Source organism: Salvia hispanica, chromosome 4 (assembly GCF_023119035.1).
Source record: "Salvia hispanica cultivar TCC Black 2014 chromosome 4, UniMelb_Shisp_WGS_1.0, whole genome shotgun sequence".
In the NCBI taxonomy this organism is placed as follows: domain Eukaryota; kingdom Viridiplantae; phylum Streptophyta; class Magnoliopsida; order Lamiales; family Lamiaceae; genus Salvia; species Salvia hispanica.
Window position 1 is genome coordinate 56,696,685 of NC_062968.1, and position 17,861 is coordinate 56,714,545.

A 17,861-nucleotide genomic window follows, 5' to 3' on the forward strand; every position below is an offset into this window, starting at 1 on the left:
ATTTGTCACACCAAAAAGTAGTTTTATTCCAACTATTTACACCATCTTTAAATTTACACCATTTTTGTGTATTTCTTTAACAAAATTTTGGAGTAAACACCATATTTGGTGTTATTCCATTGAAAAACCCAAAAATAGGTTTGAGAAATTATCTAAACCAAAAATGAGTTTTGGTGTACGGTTGGTTGGAGATGGTCTTATACATGACAAATTTCAAATTATTATAACACTATGCTTATTTCTAGTTATCAGACCATCTCCAATCTTACATTAAAACTTATTTTCAGTGTAGATAATTTCTCCAACCATAAACAAACTCAAACCCTGGGTTTTTAATGGAATACTAAAAAGTTGGTGTAAACTTAAATATGGTGTAAATGGTTGGAGTAAAACTACTTTTTGGTGTGACGTATACTCAAAAATGAGTTTGAGTTTGGCGTAAATGGTTAGAGATGACCTCATGAGATATGGTGTTTTTGGCTCGTTTTTGGATATATTAGAGTATTTATCTAAAAAATGTACTATTAGTAGGCTCTCTCTAATCATTTACACCAAACTCAAACATATGTTATATCGAAAAATAATTTTACTCCAATCATTTATACCATTCACAAATAAACCCAAAAAGAGTTTGATTTTGGTGTATGATTAAAAAAGATTTCTATGCCAAAATTCATTTTTGGATGTATGGCCGGAGATGGTCTCGATAATCGTTGGATATACTATTTGAGTATTTATCCAATTTCCCTCCTACCTTTGTAAAACAGTTGAAAAAGAGGAGTTGCTGTTTTCACATGGCACTGCCTCTCACTTCCATCCTCTGCTTCTCCATTCCCCCCTCAAAATCCATAAATCTCTGAGCCTCTTTTCCTCCTCCACTTTCACAAAAATGTCGGCGTGGGATCACTTCGGCGAGGCCGCCAACATCATACAGCTGACGGGGCTGAACGGCGTGGCGCTGGTGGGCCTGATAGTGAAGGCGGCGAACAGAGCGCGAATGCACAAGAAGAACTGCAGGGAATTCGCGCAGCACGTGAAGCTGATCGGGAATCTGCTGGAGCAGCTGAAGATTTCCGAGCTGAAGCGGTACCCGGAGACGCGGGAGCCGCTGGAGCAGCTCGAGGACGCTCTGCGCCGGGCCTATCTGCTCGTCAACAGCTGCCAGGAGCGGAGCTACCTCTATTTGATGGCCATGGGCTGGAACATCGTCTACCAATTTCGCAGGGCTCAGGAAGAAATTGATCGCTATTTGAGGATTATCCCCCTAATTGCCCTCCTTGACAATACTAGGGTTAAGGTAATTGGGCAAAATTCATGATTGTGATTTGGGGATTTTGAATTTATGATTGAATTAATGTTGTTTACATCATGAATTGAAGTCAAAAGGGGATGGGGCCTTGTAACTTTTGGTTGAATTGATTGATTGAGTCATAACTTTACACTTTTTTTGGAATTTTCAGATGGTTGTAATTTGTAAATTGCAATCATCTTTTAATTAGATATGAATATGAATCTGTTAATTTAGGGGAAATCACATTTTTTTTTGGTTTTACTTTACCTTTGTGAAGAGGTGAAGGCTGAGTTTGATGTTTGGAAGAAGGCTGCTATTTATGTTGAAGCATATTCTTGTTATGATCAATCATTATTTGATTAAGGTAGAGTATTACTTCATGGCATTGGAGATTCAATCATCTTAACATACACAGGAGAGGATTGAAGAAATCCAGATGGATCAGCGCGAGTACACATTGGACGAAGACGACAGAAAAGTGCAAGTTGCGATTTCTGAAAACGACATGATAGTCTTGAAGAAGAGCATTTCTTGTTCTTATCCGAATTTGCCTTTCGACAAGGCACTACAGAAGGAGCATGAGAAGCTCGAAGCAGAGCTTCATCATTCGCAGTCTAATATGGATGTGAGCCACTGTCATGTGATCGAGCGTCTGCTCGAGGTAACTCAAACTGCAGCTGTGGCAGAGAAAAACTCGTCACATAAAGTTTCCGAGATGTCGGCCTCAGACCAGGAGCATCTTGCCGATGAGGATGATTCAAGAAAATACGATACTTCAAAGAGCTCAAGGTTCGTCTTGCACCATTGCATATGCCATTTTGTATATCCCTGTTGCTTGACTTGAGTCATTTGTTTCGACATTTCTGATTGTAGAGAAGCTGCGTTATCCTCGGGGGATAACATAATTTCAGCCAAGGTACCAGTTTGGCAAGACGAATGGCATGCAGATCTACTCGGCTGCTGTTCAGAGCCTTCCTTGTGTATGTTCTCTCCTCATCATCGCATTATCTTGTCATAGAAATTGTGCACGAATAGAGCAGAATGTATCTTTGTTCCGGTAGTGCTTGTTATCGTAGTATATGAGATGATATTTTGAAAATGTGATGGCAGGTGTAAAGACCTTTGTTTATCCTTGCGATACGATTTCAAAGATAGCATCCGTGGCAACTAATGAGGATATATGTGAGTACATCTACGACATTTTAAACGATTGCGGTAGCATTCTTCTGATAATTGCAATTGCATAAGGAAAGTATCAAGTAAGGATTTTTATCATTTGACAGCCTCAGGAGATGCTTGTAATGAGATAATGGCCTATTCCCTGATACTATCATGCTGTTGCTACACATGTTGTCTAAGAAGAAAGCTTCGACGGGCTCTGAACATCAGGGTGCGTATCTCGCTCATTGTTAAGTTCTATGTTATGTCTATGCAAGATAATGGAGACATCAAGATCTAACTCCTTGCAGGGTGGTTTGTTTGACGATTGCTTGTCGCATTTCATGTGTTGTTGCTGCGCGCTCGTCCAAGAATGGAGAGAAGTAGAGATACGCGGTAAGACTTGTTTTGCAAGAACCTATTTCTTTACCAAGCCACCACCACAAGCACCGCGACGACTTGTGATTGTGAACTGTGTGAGTTGTTTGGACAGGTGCGAAGAAGACGAGGACGAGCCCTCCGCCGTCTCAGCAGATGGAGGACTACTGAATGATCAGTGTTCATATGAGTCGAAATTCTGCAGATTAATTTGAACTTGTTCAGGTAGTTAAGCCACTAATTTAACATGCTAAAAAACAGAAGCTACTCGTTGATAAATATGAATATTTACTTTGTACCAACTTTTTTTTATAAAATCTCTGTAGTTAATGATTAATTTTAGGATGGATAAGAATATTCAGTGCTGTGAAGTCTACAATAAAAATTACTCCTACATATACCGGGCGAATTTCACACTGCGTGAGTTTTTAGTCATAAAGTTAAATTTAAAATTTTAATTTTTAAATACTAATAAATTTGTGTGAGTTGGCTGCATAGTTTTAATTCTATATATATAGTTATAGTTATGACTTATGAGATGAGAAATAATATATAAATTAATAATTTTAATTAAATTTAATATTGAAATTAAAAAACAAATGAAGGGTGGCAAAGGAAAGAAGAAGATAATTTTGAATAATATCATGTTTAGTACATCATTGAAATAATATCATACTGAAATAGTTAAAATGAAAAGATGAAATTGCCCAAATCCAAGACTACTGACGATATTTTAAAAATCCAGAGACTATGGATTGGACAAGATAAACCTATAGTCCTAGACCATTTTTATAATTCACTCTAAATATGTATCATAAATTCATAATACATTATATAATGGGATAATGAAACGATGACACAATTATAATAGAAGAATTTAAACATCCGATCATCAATGAGTGAAATCTTGAATAAGATATTAACAAAATCAATTTAGAAGCCAAAAAAAATAAATAATTTATCGATATATGAATGTCAAAATCGATTTAATAAAAGTCTAATAATATGTTAAATTAACTTAATTAGATATGATGATATGTTTATTATAAACAATGACGTAATTATAATGCATAAATAAGTATAATAAACATGTAGCATGTTTCACGATATTAACTTAATTAAGATCCTCATGCCGAAATATATATATAAATTATTAAAAAGTGATATGGTAAATCATATTTAAGTAATTTGATTCATGAAAATATAATTTTGTATAAGGTAAAATTATGTTTGACTAATTAAAACATGATATGGTAAATCATGTTAGATTAATTTAATCCAATCAAGGAAAGAAAATATATGAAAATACAATTTGGTATATGGTAAAGAAAATAAAATTTGGTATAAATCGAATTTGATACATATCTATATCACGGAAAGCGTATATTTAAGAGAGGTAGACACCATATATTTCGATCATTCAATTTCCAGAAGATGTCGAAGATCACGCTGCGCAGCTCCGACAACGAGGTGTTTGATGTGGACGAGAAGGTGGCGCTGGAGTCGCAGACGATCAAGTACTTGATCGAGGATAATTGCACCGACAACGGCATCCCTATCCCCAACGTCACCGGAAAAATCCTCTCCAAAGTCATCGAGTACTGCAAGCGCCACGTCGAAGCCGCCGCCGCTGCCGACATCAAGGACGAGGACAAGCTCGCCTCCGCCGCCGCCGCCACTGAGGAACTCAAGGCGTTCGACACCGATTTCGTCAAAGTCGATCAGGCCACGCTGTTCGACCTTATCTTGGTATGATTCTGAGTTTCAATTTGATTTTGGTGCTGTGTTAGTTTCGATTTTTGTTGCGAATTGTGCGTTAGGGTTTAGTCCTCTATTCTGTGGCTGCAATTCGGTAATTGCGTATTTTGTTGGTTTTTGACTGGATTATGCTGATTTAGTGATGGTGATTGCTTTAATTTGATTAAAATTTTAAAATCTGTTTTGTAGTGATGGTTATGATTGATGATGACTAAGTCTAGGGTTTGGATACAAGATATAGTTCTAAAAATTGAATTGAGAATGACTTGTTTTGAATAATTGCATCAAGACTGAATTGTAATGTATAATTACTTATATCATCCCTGAAATTGAAGATTTCCTGTAAACATAAAATTGAAATTCTTTATGTACAATTACCAACTTCTTTCTGATCATTGCTTTAAAAAATAAAGTCTTGTTTTGAGTATTGGTGTTTAATTTGTTTTATCGCCTCTTTCGTGCTACCCGAATATAACTGTTTTTTTTTCCTTGTGATCACATCAGGCTGCTAATTACTTGAACATCAAGAACCTTTTGGATCTGACTTGCCAGACAGTTGCTGACATGATCAAGGGAAAAACTCCGGAGGAGATCAGGAAGACATTCAACATCAAGAATGATTTCACACCGGAGGAGGAGGCAGAGGTCCGGCGAGAGAACCAGTGGGCTTTTGAATAGAGCAAGTGCATATAGATGCTTTATCTAGGCTGTTTTTGGATATTTTTCTTGTTTCTTTAACTTTATCTTTTGAAAGATTGTTGGATTTACTCAGAATATCAATATATTAAATTGCCCAATTTTTGGATTTAAACTCTCTTGATAGTATATTTTGTTTTGTTTGGCATTCATATGTGTGTTGTGGTGGAGATAAACATCATTATTGCAACACTTTGATTTAATGTATTCCCCAAATATCGATTGTATAATTTATCATCTTATAGCAACATTAGGCTCCATTCACACTTGGTCTAATAACTGTTGCTCACAACAAATGGACTCCTAACCTTATACTTCTCATTCGACCATGTTATCGACCCGAACAAGTCCTCCTTTGAACTTGCAGTCACTTTAAACTTCACTTGGAAGCTTATCCTGTTTACATTCTTGCTGAACTTGAGTGTGTTTGGCACCACTTCCACATCCAAACTAGCGGGTGCCTCCACGACACATGAGTAGGTCTCGTCTTGGTCGCCAACATTGGTCACTTGTCTGGTCACTGTCTTGACTGCGCCTTTAGTTGGGCCCAATATTGCTATGGACGGATAATTCATGTTGGAGATGGCGTCGGTTTTGGCACTGCTCGGGCATGAAAAGTTACTAGGAAGACTTGATGTAATTCTCTTGATCATGGCTGTGCTGTACCCGATGTTGCAGAGGAACATGATGTAGTCCATGGTTTGAGTCTCGTAGACAAGCCCTGGCTGCAACGGGCCGGTCACACTTATTTCCCCTGCTCCGATGTCGTATGGGGTGGCTACGGATCCATCGTTCGATGTGATTGGGGTGTGCAGGTTGTTTGTCTGAATTGCTGAAAATTGAGATCATGACATAATTACAAGTCTTACTGTTGATGTGTTTGTTTGGTTGGTTGAGAATGAGATTAAGCCGAACCTGATGTCATTATGGCTGATCTGATAACAGACTCCGGCCATGTAGGATGCAGAGACTTGACATTGGCAGCTAGGCCGGAGACATGAGGGCAGGCCATGGAGGTGCCCGAGAGTATGTCGAAGAGGGGGGGATCTTTCCCCGGGAGGGCCTCCCCCTTGTCGCGTGAAGGCCATGCTGCCAGGATCGACACCCCGGGTGCTGCAATGTCCGGCTGCACCACATTTTCCGTTTTCAGCTCTCTGTTGTAGAATACTAATACTGAGGCCAGAGGCAGAAAAATGTTGTACCTTGATAAGATTTGGAATCCCATAAGTGGGGCCTCTTGAGGAGAAGTATCCGACAACGGGAGCCGGCTTGTAGTTCGCGATCACCCTGGTAGGGAGAATCGTTGCGACCGGATGGGATTCAGAGTTTATGTATGTTTGTATCTCATGCCCATCATCTTCATTGACAGAAGCAATGGGATTGACTCCAAATTTGGATGCTACTTGTCTGAGGTTGTTATCGACCACGATCATCCCAACCGCCCCTATCGCCTTCATCGAGCTAAACTTCTCTAGGGCTAGGTAGTTTTTGTCCTCATTCATGCACAAAACGATCTTCCCCCTCACTCTCTCCGCGTCGAGTGATCCCGGTATGCAGTTTCTGGAAGAGGATGAGTTTTTTTATTAGGATATCTCTTAATAACCACTAGTTTAGATGTGATTCTTGTTTGTAATTTTTGTTGCGTATCATTAGATGATGATATGAAGTTTTAACGATATATACTTGGCATCGTCGTGGTCGTAACTAGAGTTACCCATTGCAGAGAACCCATCTGTCAAGGGATAGACGCTTGTTTTGTTCAGAGTGGAAAAGTTGATGCCTCCACCCTGTATTTATCGATGGAAAATTCCGTCGGTAATCCACAGGAATCCGTCAACAAATAATGTTACCGACTGATCATCAGTCGGTAACACTATTGTTTTAGGTAATGAAGTGATCTTACCTTGATGATAGTGGTACCACCAAAAAAGACCCTGGCCTCGAAATCACGGTCGATGGAGGTGGCGGCGACGGTGAGGATCCACGGCGCAACGTTGACGACGGACGAAGCGGAAGGGCCGCTGTTTCCGGCGGAGCAGACGACGACTATCCCTTTCTCCACAGCGTGAAACGCCCCGATGGCGATGGGGTCGCTGTCGAAATCGGGATTGCCGGGGGAGCCTCCTAGGGACAGGGACAGCACGTCGACGCCGTCGGCCACCGCGTCGTCGAACGCCTTGAGTATGGCCGAACCGAAGCACCCCCCGCCGGCCGTGCACACGCGGTACATGGCGATCCTCGACCGCGGGGAGCCCCCGGCCGCGCTCCCCGCCGCCAGGCCGTAGTACGACGCCCCGGGGACCGCAGTCCCGGCCACCGTGGACGCCACGTGGGTGCCATGCCCGCTCTCGTCCCGCGGAGTCCCCGATGGTCTAGGACTATCATCGCCGTCGCCACCGCCGTCGTCGTCCTCGTAATACCTCGCTCCAATCAGCTTCCTACACATAATTATCCACGTAATAACTAATTTCAATTTTGTACGTTAAAAATATCAACATAAAGACATAACTTTATCAATCTTCTTGTGTTGATAAACTTATATCTTTGTAAGTTTGTATTATATTTAAATTTACATGCTGCATTGAAAAAATTAATTTACATGTTATATTGATAACATTATATCTTTGCGTTGATAATTTTAATACACAGAATTGATTAATTACCGATTGCAGTTTGATTTAGTGAAATTTTGGCCTTCCATGCATTTCCCCTTCCAACGAGATGGGATGGGGCCCATTCCCTTATCACTGAAGCTCTCCGATTCCGGCCAGATTCCTTAAACAATCAAAACAGAAGTAAGTTGAAAAGGAATCTTTTTCTACCAAAAGAGATTCACTGACCAGTATCCAAGATTCCAACGATGACGTCATCCCCGGCCTCGGAAGAAACAGAGTCGATCTTCAAATCCGTTTGATACTTCAAGAAATCCCAAGAGCGAGTGGTGTGAAGCTGCAGGAGCGGGTCGGGGAAGACCGACACCACTCCTTCTCGTTTCGCCATCGCCTCGGCCTCCTCCGCCGTCAAACGAGCGGCGAAACCCGAGAACCCTTTGCTGTACGTCGCTATCACGGACTTCCCCTTTCTGAAATAATTCAATCATGCAAAACATTCCAATCTCATTAATAATAAACTTTTTATGCTTTTTTTTTTTTAACCTCGTTCAGGTGAGGATCTGAGCTTGATCAGCAGTATAATTTTATATAATGTTGTTTTGTAAGTTAATGAAGAGATAGTAAAACAAGAGAAATGAAAAAGTAGAGAGAGTGTTGTTTCTATTTTAGAAAATGTTTCATTTTTTAATGGAACAAACAAAAAAGGTTAACGTTTCATTTTTAATGGGACATAAGAATACTTTTCTCTGTTTATTTACCAATAAAAAAAAACCAACCTCGTTAACAAAGAGGTGAGGATCTGAGCATGATCAGCGGTGCAATTTTACGTAATGTTGTTTTGTGAGTTAATGAAGAGAGAGTAAAGCAACAGAGATGAAAAAGTAGAGAGAGTGTTGTTTTTATTTTAGAAAACGTTTCATTTTTAATGGGGCAAACAAAAAAAGGAAAAAATTTCATTTTTAATGGTACATAGGAAAGTACTTTTCTCTGTTTATTTAAAAAAAAAAAAACAAACCAACCTCGTTAACAAAGAGGTGAGGATCTGAGCATGATCAGCGGTGGGAGGCGACGCGGCGCCCATGTAGACGATATAAACCCCCTCGTTGCCACTCTCCACGGTGAGAAACGACGTCGCCATGAAAAGGGCGACGACGACGAGGCAGAAGGTAGAATAATAAGCTCTCATGATGATGGTGTTGAAGATGCACACTTTGAATTGAACAAGTGATCACGCTATATATATATATAGTTCAAAATGCTTGTGGTTTTAGTGGTAATTAATGGAATGGTGCGTGTTCACACTGACTCCAAATCAAAATATTTTTTCAATGGAGGAATGAAGGTGTTCCACAACCACACAAAGTGCGTCCCATTTTGTGCACGCAACTTAGTAACAAATTAAATCCTGAAAATATGATTAAGTTACATGCTGTGATATGCAAGGTTGCAGTTGTTATGCTTTTCTTGGAGATGTTACAGTTGTAGAAATATGGGGATGCTCTTTAGGCATGACTTCATTTTGAGAACCGCACTCTTTTTGCATCTTCTTCACATGCGGAGATGACTCAAACACTATAATTTCCCTCCCACCAACTACTACTGTCTTACTCGGGCTGGCAATTTTCGGCACGGCATAAAAATCTGTCACGAGTACGCATGGAGTCGTTGAGTTTCGGTCAAACCTGATTGGGTTCGTGTTCTTATCGGGTCGACTTGTTGGAGTCCGATAATTTGTTATTGTTTTTAGAAATTTTACTTTTAGTTTTAATTTTTATGTTTGTAAAACAAGTTTTAATCTTTAAATCATGTATAAAAATGAGGTTTTAATCGTGTAAATTAAGTTCAAGTTGTGTCAATCTAAATTTTATCATGAGGTTAACAGGACGGGTTCATGTTCAGGTTGAGAGTTTCCTTAACACAATTTTTTGGGTTATATTATGTTGACCGGATAACGACTCAACTAGCAGTAGCACACCAACACTACGTCCTATTCTCGACTCTTTCAAATATCGGAATAGAGGATTTGAGCTGAAATAATTAGTTGATGCGTATTTGATGACTAATAACCATCGATCGACAAAATCCAAAACACACACATCATATTGTATGTCTTATTCATCCCTTTTAGTATTTTTGTTATTTTTGTAGGATTTTTGATCTCTTATCTAAGTTTATAAATATTTTTTTTGATAGGCCGGCTTTGATATTTATCGATATATTTCATTTTTCATCACATAACATTTGTCTTCGATATCTTAATTAGGCTGAAAGAGAGGAAGGATGTGAAAATGAAACCCTTTTTGACATTGGTAGTTAGTGGCATTTGGGAAGAAGATTGGGTTTAGGAAGTTAGAAATAGAGGGTGGCATCAACTTATTGGTGAGTAGAATAAATTGGGATGGAAAAGGAAATAAAGTTTTTATTGGAGCTCTTAGTGCTCCACCAGTTTTAGTGCTTGTGGTATATATGTAGTTATATACTATTAATAGTGTTAGATAAGGCTAGTTAGGATAGATCCATTGTGATTGTTATTTCAATATTGGTCTCAATTTATGCTAATGATGGACCTAAATTTGGCTGTTTCTACACCCAGTGGGATTTGCTTGATATTCTTCTATTTATTACCATAGCCAATAGCAAAGAGAAGAATGTAAGCATTAAATTTAAAGTTAGTGCTACAATTGTCAATTGGGCCGTTCAGGCCCAGCCCAACACGGCCCACGAAAAACATGGCTCGATCCAGACATGGCCCACTATTGAAATGAAGAACTTGTTGGTTAAAGAGGGATCTAATAGAGTCATTTTTCAAATTTGCCCATATAATCTTACAATTACTATTCATATACTTAAATGATTTTAACATTATTTTTAAGTATATTTATCCTAAATTGTTGTACTATTAATTTATAGTATTATTCAAAATTTCTCCTTGTAGTTGAAATTTTTATAAGATAATTGGACAAATAATTTGTATACACATAATAAATTTATAGTATAATATTTCATGTAATTATAAAATGATACTCCCTTTGTCCGCCATTAGGAGTCGAGTCTCACTTGTATATATTACTTTTAAATAAAGTATGAGTGGAACGAGTTAGTGAAATGTGAGACTCTATAATCATTTATGGTGAAAGTGAACTGAGATTCTTATTCGCAGATGAACTAAAATGGAAAAACGAGTCTCCTATTCACGGACGGAGGGAGTATTGTACAATTAAAAATATACAATTTTTTTTTAAAAAAATGTATTAAAAATTACTAATTTATATGAAACCCAGTTCAACCCGCTTACCAAGTGAGCTTGGACTATGGAGTACATATTTAAAGAAAAAAACTCAACCTTGTCCGATTAAGTCGTGGGCCTAGGCCAAGCCGGGCCCCAAGCTACTCAGCTCGAAACGGGTTAGGGCCGTGCTAACTCATTTGACAACTCTAGACCGAATTCAAACACGAGCGTCGCATAGCTTTTTAAAGCTCCAATTATCTTCTATGGGTCATTAAAAACTCCAATAATGATGCACCATTCTTACTCCACACTCACAATAAAATAAAATAATCTTATAAACATGAACAATTTTAATAAGTGATGGTGGATCCAATTTTTTTTTTCAAACGTGGAGTAGGAATGGTGTACCATTGTTGGAGCAGGTAATCCGCTCCGAATTAATAGGGGGTATAATAAGGAGTACTATGTATATTATCAAACTTCAAAATAATAAAATTATAAATAAACTAATCAAGATTATTACTACTACAATGCTATTGTTGGATCGAGATGAACATATCCACGTATAAGTACGTGACCATATTTGATGAGATACCAATCATAACAAATGTGATTTAATTTTGAATTCAATACGAAAAGAGTGAATTTGTTTATGAATTGTTCAGTACGTGACACAATTTTTAAAATTAGAATTTTAATTGTTTTCAATAATTACAAGATTCAGTTTCGATATGATCACATAGAGAATTATATAATAAGTTTCAACTTTGAAGTATATACAAAGCTTAATTTCCCAGAACCGTAATTTCGTTTAAAATAATGCAGTTGTCAATATCGATAGTAGAGAAAATATTGATTTTTTAAAATTGATACTCCTATTTAAGTGAGTTTCCAAGGAAATTCAATGGAAATTCTTGAGAGGAAGAATTCGTGTAGTCAATGTTTAAGAAACTACATATGTAATGCATACCAAATTTAATAAAGTGGGGTTGTAATTTGTATCCACTTCTTTTTTGGACAAGTGGGACTGTAATGACTTAATCAGGAGTTTCCATTGAATATTGACAAATACAAAAAAAAAGTAAACAACAAATCCCAAAAAATTATAATCTTGAAATTTCACAACTTATCCCAAGCAAAGACTAATGTACACTATATATTAGTTGGAAATTAGTTTTGACTGATTTCCAGCTATAAAGACAGTACAGTTATGTGTCGATATATCTAATTTTACTCCTATTTAAAGCTTCACATAATATTATTTGTATTATTAAAAAAAATATTTGGGGCCCTCTACTTTAGAACGACGATTTTGTGGTTTTGGCTTGTTAGTGTAAAGTGAAGGTGTTATGAATGATTGAAAGAGGTATTGTTGGTTGGGAACAGGAAGTATTTGGCGAAGAAGAAATTTCGTTCTCCTAGAGAATTTGTACCTAGCTAATTAAATTTAATTACAGTGAAATAGTAATGAAGAGATAATTAAATAGGGATGTGATCAAATGAAAACTCTAAATATTGTACAAACTCAAAACTATGATTTTGACCGTTGAAAAATGTCAAGATCACAATAAAGCATCAACGGGAAAATATCAACAGAATTTCAACGGTAGTCAACGATTGATGCTGTGTTGAAGCTGTGTTGATACTGTGTTGACATTAAAATCTTGAAATTTTACACCGTGTTGATATTATATTGAAACTGTGTTGAGGAGTTTTGAGTGTTGAGGAGTTTTGAGTTTGTACAATATATAAGTTTGCATTTTGTCACTATCCTAATTAAATAATACTCCGTTCGTCCCATAAAAATATGTGCACATTTCCTTTTCGTCCGTCCCACAAAAATATGTGCATTCCATTTTAAAAAACTTATATCAATTTGATAATGCAGATCTCATTGTCCACTATTCTCTTACTTTACCATACCATTCTCTTCCTTTTTTATTTTATCAATTTTGTCTTGATTTTGTTGTCATATTCATATGTATTGAATATATGGATTAAATATCAGTGGCACTCGTAACGCTCTTCTTTAATGATAATAGGTGTTTCACTGTCACGGGAGAGAGAAATTAATTGTTAAATACTGACGATTATTAAACCCAAAGATTCCTGTAAATTGAGGTCTAAATTTGTCTTTATGCTTCGATTTTAAAAAGAAATAGCTAGTAATTTAAGTAGAAACTTATCGACTACAAAGAATAATCCTTACTCATGCGACTAATATGGTCCCATAATACAGAAATTTTTATGTGAAAGCTTGTCAATCATTTAAAATGCAATGGGGACAGAGGTTAATACAGGCTTTTCCTACCGACGAAGCAAATTATTTAATTGGTAGATAAGACATAATTGCAAAGACATTTTGTCGTAAAAAATTCCAATAAACAAAGAAAAATAAATAAAGTTCATGAAACACATATTCTTCAATCTCATTATAATTCATGAAACACATAATTCTTCAATTTCATTATAATTTGCTTAATAGTATATGATCTTATTTCGACCAATGAACTTTGATGGCAGACAACATTGACCGCACCTCCATACATTTTACTGCAATGTTTAGAACAAAACCTTTATTGTCTGGAAATCTCAATTTCTCATTAAAATAATTAAGTAATTTCATTATTTTGCTACGAAGGAACAATCAAATGTAATTAGTTAGAAACCTCTAAATCCTAAGAATCTTTTTGTGCTACACACATGTTTTTCTGATCACATGTATACAAATAAATCTTGATTTTTCTAATGTGAAAAATCTCCATTCCCACTAAACAAACAACAACTATTCTCTCTCCCATTATCCCTCTCTTCCAATAAATAAGCATTTGCTCTCCCACTAGTCTTTGCACCTCACCTCTCTCTCTCTATATCTCACACACACATACACACACAATAACACACACACACATAGACTCTCACTGTGTGTGATGGCTCAAACAACACCAAACCACACACAGACAGTTTCTGGTTGGGCAGCTCATGACAAATCGGGCAAGATCACTCCATACACCTTCAAGCGCAGGTAATAAATCTACACTTATTTCTTCATAATTTTTTCCTATTTCTATGTACATAAATAGTTGAAAGTTGTTTTGATTACTAAATATTCAACAACTATGAAAAAAAAAATAAAACTATGTTACAATTATTTCAATTCCAGCCGAGGTATAGATATGACACTTACTTAAGCATGGTCTATTTATTTTGTGCTTGCAAATAGTGCAATAATTTTGGGAAGATTATTGTCTCAAAATTAATGAAATATTTTGTGATATTGATGTAGAGAAAATGGGGCAGACGATGTAACCATCAAAATCCTCTACTGTGGTATATGTCACACTGATCTTCACCATGCCAAGAATGATTGGGGCATAACGATGTACCCTTGTGTTCCCGGGTAAGATTATATACTTGTCGTATTTCATTTTAAGTTGTCCCAAGTTACTTTAGTCTGTTTTTTAATTTGTATAAATCACTCATCCTACTACGTTTCAATTGTAATTAGACTAAAATATGTATTATTTGGTTGAATCATGTGATAATTAGGCACGAAATCGTTGGCATAATCACCAAGGTAGGAAGCAACGTGACGAATTTCAAAGAGGGGGATCGGGCGGGAGTGGGATGCCTAGCCGCGACATGCTTGAAATGCGAGTTTTGCCAAGAAGGCCAGGAGAATTACTGTGATCAGGTCCAATTTGTGTACAATGGCATTTTCTGGGATGGTAGCATCACTTATGGCGGTTACTCTGAGTTTCTCGTCATGGATCATAGGTAACGTGCTACTACTACTTAGATCGCGTTTACTATTCATGATTGATAATATTTTGTTTTATATCCTAGCTCTTTTAACATGATCATGAATCAAACAAGTTGTTTTTACATTTAGAAATTATCTAATCAATAATAGTATCTCAAGTTTCTAGCTCCATATATCTTGGTCATTAGTAGACTAACATAGGTAGTACTAGTATTTTCACTATTTAAATTAGGATCACCAACATTTATAGCTTTGTCAAGTAACATATGCAATCTAGGTGACACATTCACAAGACGTACATGTGCTAATTAATTATATCTATGATACTACTATTTCTAATTGATAATATGTTGTTGGATCAACCTACCCCATTTAATTGCACCGCAATTATATAAATGCATTAACTATTTTTCCATTGCTGCATTACTTCTCTTGACTAATATTGGTAAGCTATATCCACTAATGAAAATTGGTAAGCTATAGCCACTAATCAAAATTAAAAAATAGGTGGTCCAAAGAGTACTATGATTAATGAGAATTCATTACATAAATCAAGTGTAGTAATATTAGGATTTAGGTAGGTGATGGGTTGTGTGAAAACTCTTCAGGTACGTTGTTCGTGTCCCGGAAAACTTAGCAATGGATGCAGCCGCTCCCCTCCTATGCGCGGGGATCACGGTGTTTTCTCCTATGAAAGACAACAACTTGTTGGAGACGAAGGGGAAGCGTGTAGGCATAGTCGGGCTAGGAGGCCTCGGCCACATTGCCGTGAAATTCGCTAAGGCCTTCAATCACCATGTGACTATCATTAGCACCTCTCCCTCTAAAGAGAAGGAAGCTAAGGAAAGACTTGGGGCAGATGATTTCATCTTGAGCACTAATGATGACCAAATGAAGGTTTGTTTGTTCATTCATTTTAAAGTTGTCTTTTTGTGAATGAATGCTATTAACACATGGTGGTTGGATTTTTTTTGGACAGTTAAAGAAAAGGAGTCTAGATTTTATTTTGGACACTGTCTCAGCCCATCACTCTCTTGGGCCAACTCTTGAGTTGTTGAAAGTGAATGGGACTTTAGTGATTGTGGGTGCTCCAGATAAGCCTATTGACCTACCATCTTTTCCATTGATTTTTGGTAATAATTAAATGTTCTTCAATTCTTATATTTTTTTTGTCTACTTATTTCAAGTTCAAATATTTATTTGAAGTGAAGCTTATTAGTTGAATTTAAATGTGTGTTTTGGTGTGGGAAAACAATAGGGAAGAGAGTGGTGAAGGGGAGCATGATAGGGAGCATCAAGGAGACACAAGATATGATGGACTTGTGTGGGAAACACAACATAACATGCGACGTTGAGGTTGTTCGAACCGATAGTATCAATGAAGCTTTTGATCGTTTGGCCAAGAACGACGTTAAGTATCGTTTCGTGATCGATATTGCCGATGCATTTTCCCCATCAAAGCTCTAGAATTCTTCAAAGCATATGATGTTTCTTTGAATTTTTATCATTAGTCGTTGTTTTCTATTGTTGGAGCGTCTCGATAGATTCGAACTCGAGACCTTTGTACTCGGGCATTAACCACTCAATCGTTGTAATTGATGTTCTTATGTTGGTGTTGGGAAAAGACTACCCTCATTTAAATAGTTATAGTGGCTTCAATTTTCTATCTTCATGTGGATTGACTTTTATTGCCCTAGACGTACATCTAAAGCTACTCGAATCATTTAGTTATTTATTTTTATAAAACAAAAATTGAGAGAAAGTGTTCCCTCTAAATCGTTTTGATTTATCAATTCTAATAATAAATGGAGTATTTTAAATTGAGGGCTCAGATGAGATCACAATGATCATGGTGTCTTTGGTACGTCGCAACGAGGGAGTTAATTCTTTATAGTACGTCGTCCTGGATATTCCTACATTTTGAGATGTCTGAAATTAGTCTTGCGACCAGTCTACAACTTATGTGGTGTCTTTGGTAAAGACTTCTATGGCATATAATTCTGATTACAATTAAAGTGATATTTCCAACATATATTCCTAAAATGATACATGTAATTGAGCATAACTCATCATCGATTAAATCAATTCTAATAATATCCATTTTCTTTCTCTCGACTACGCTATTCTGTTAGGATACTTGGGCCAAAAACTTCAATTCCCCCCTAAATTTAACTTCATTTTTTGAAATAAAAAGTGAAGTATGATTCCTTAATTATTTATTTATTTTATTGCTCGTCCAAAAGATATACTATAATAATATTCTCTAGGCGTTTCTTCTCTATATTATTATCTCTCATGCTTTACTCCCTCTTCATTTTAATTATATATTTTTACTTTTTCAAAACGAGTGTTCAAAGTGAAACCCAATTACTACAGTGGAACGGGGTGAGTACTAAAACTTACTTACATGTTAAGACTTTTACTTTCATTACACGTAAATTTTTTACCCATTCTTTTAAAAGGGACAGAAATTAAAGATTGAGCTGTAATTGTCTCGAGATTTCATTAAAAATTTAAAACTATCTCATTGTAATCAAGTAAGTAGTAACCAAATTCGATTACAAGGATTCAACAAACACACCAAACAAGTTTAAAAAATAGGTAAAGTATGTATAAAAAAAGCAATATTTTCCTATACAAAAAACCACTTTATCCTCTATTGCAAGATCATTTTTGTATTTTTGTACACGTATCGTAAAACGATCAAATCGAAAGCAACATAACTAACTTCGCTTTTCATTCGCCACATACATGATTTCCCCTTCAACTCGCAAATTAATCCAAAAAAACGAGGGTGTAATATAAGTAAGATAATGCTAGAATTTAGCAAAAGTGGCCTTTTCTCTTAATTAAATGGCCTAAAACCCTTTTCCCAAATTTAATTAATTGCCTCTTTTTCATGTGGCATTTTTTCTAGGCGATTTACACGTAGTCTTTGGCGTGCAAGCAACGTTACTATGTGAATTGGATGAAGAG

The 17,861-nt window shown here is 36.6% G+C and overlaps 4 protein-coding genes across 5 annotated transcripts; 3 read left to right on the forward strand and 1 right to left on the reverse strand.

Moving 5' to 3' along the window:
* The first annotated feature begins 752 nt into the window (after positions 1 to 752).
* Positions 753 to 3,164, forward strand: LOC125218050 (protein MID1-COMPLEMENTING ACTIVITY 1-like). Its single transcript, XM_048119646.1, has 7 exons — positions 753 to 1,297; positions 1,707 to 2,080; positions 2,165 to 2,271; positions 2,402 to 2,473; positions 2,575 to 2,681; positions 2,761 to 2,845; positions 2,943 to 3,164. Exons 1-7 carry the CDS (start codon positions 890 to 892, stop codon positions 2,996 to 2,998), a joined length of 1,209 nt encoding a protein of 402 aa, XP_047975603.1. The 5' UTR covers positions 753 to 889; the 3' UTR covers positions 2,999 to 3,164.
* Positions 3,165 to 3,492: 328 nt separating this feature from the next.
* LOC125218051 (SKP1-like protein 1) lies at positions 3,493 to 5,396 on the forward strand. The gene is made up of 2 exons (XM_048119647.1): positions 3,493 to 4,576; positions 5,090 to 5,396. Exons 1-2 carry the CDS (start codon positions 4,262 to 4,264, stop codon positions 5,261 to 5,263), a joined length of 489 nt encoding a protein of 162 aa, XP_047975604.1. The 5' UTR covers positions 3,493 to 4,261; the 3' UTR covers positions 5,264 to 5,396.
* Positions 5,397 to 5,479: 83 nt separating this feature from the next.
* On the reverse strand, positions 5,480 to 9,109 carry LOC125218048 (CO(2)-response secreted protease-like). Of its 2 annotated transcripts, none has more exons than XM_048119644.1 (8): positions 8,913 to 9,109; positions 8,122 to 8,363; positions 7,945 to 8,056; positions 7,185 to 7,719; positions 6,965 to 7,068; positions 6,484 to 6,841; positions 6,197 to 6,407; positions 5,480 to 6,113 (listed from the first exon to the last, which is right to left on the reverse strand). In XM_048119644.1, exons 1-8 carry the CDS (start codon positions 9,077 to 9,079, stop codon positions 5,554 to 5,556), a joined length of 2,289 nt encoding a protein of 762 aa, XP_047975601.1. In that variant the 5' UTR covers positions 9,080 to 9,109; the 3' UTR covers positions 5,480 to 5,553. The 2 variants fall into 2 exon arrangements, with proteins under 2 accessions (XP_047975601.1, XP_047975602.1); XM_048119645.1 differs by lacking the exon at positions 8,913 to 9,109 and adding an exon at positions 8,670 to 8,705.
* A 4,829-nt stretch (positions 9,110 to 13,938) lies between these two features.
* Positions 13,939 to 16,557, forward strand: LOC125217846 (probable cinnamyl alcohol dehydrogenase 6). Its single transcript, XM_048119404.1, has 6 exons — positions 13,939 to 14,147; positions 14,409 to 14,522; positions 14,672 to 14,899; positions 15,494 to 15,782; positions 15,865 to 16,018; positions 16,144 to 16,557. The coding sequence occupies exons 1-6, from the start codon at positions 14,053 to 14,055 to the stop codon at positions 16,350 to 16,352; spliced, it is 1,089 nt and encodes a 362-aa protein (XP_047975361.1). The 5' UTR covers positions 13,939 to 14,052; the 3' UTR covers positions 16,353 to 16,557.
* The last annotated feature ends 1,304 nt before the right edge of the window (positions 16,558 to 17,861 follow it).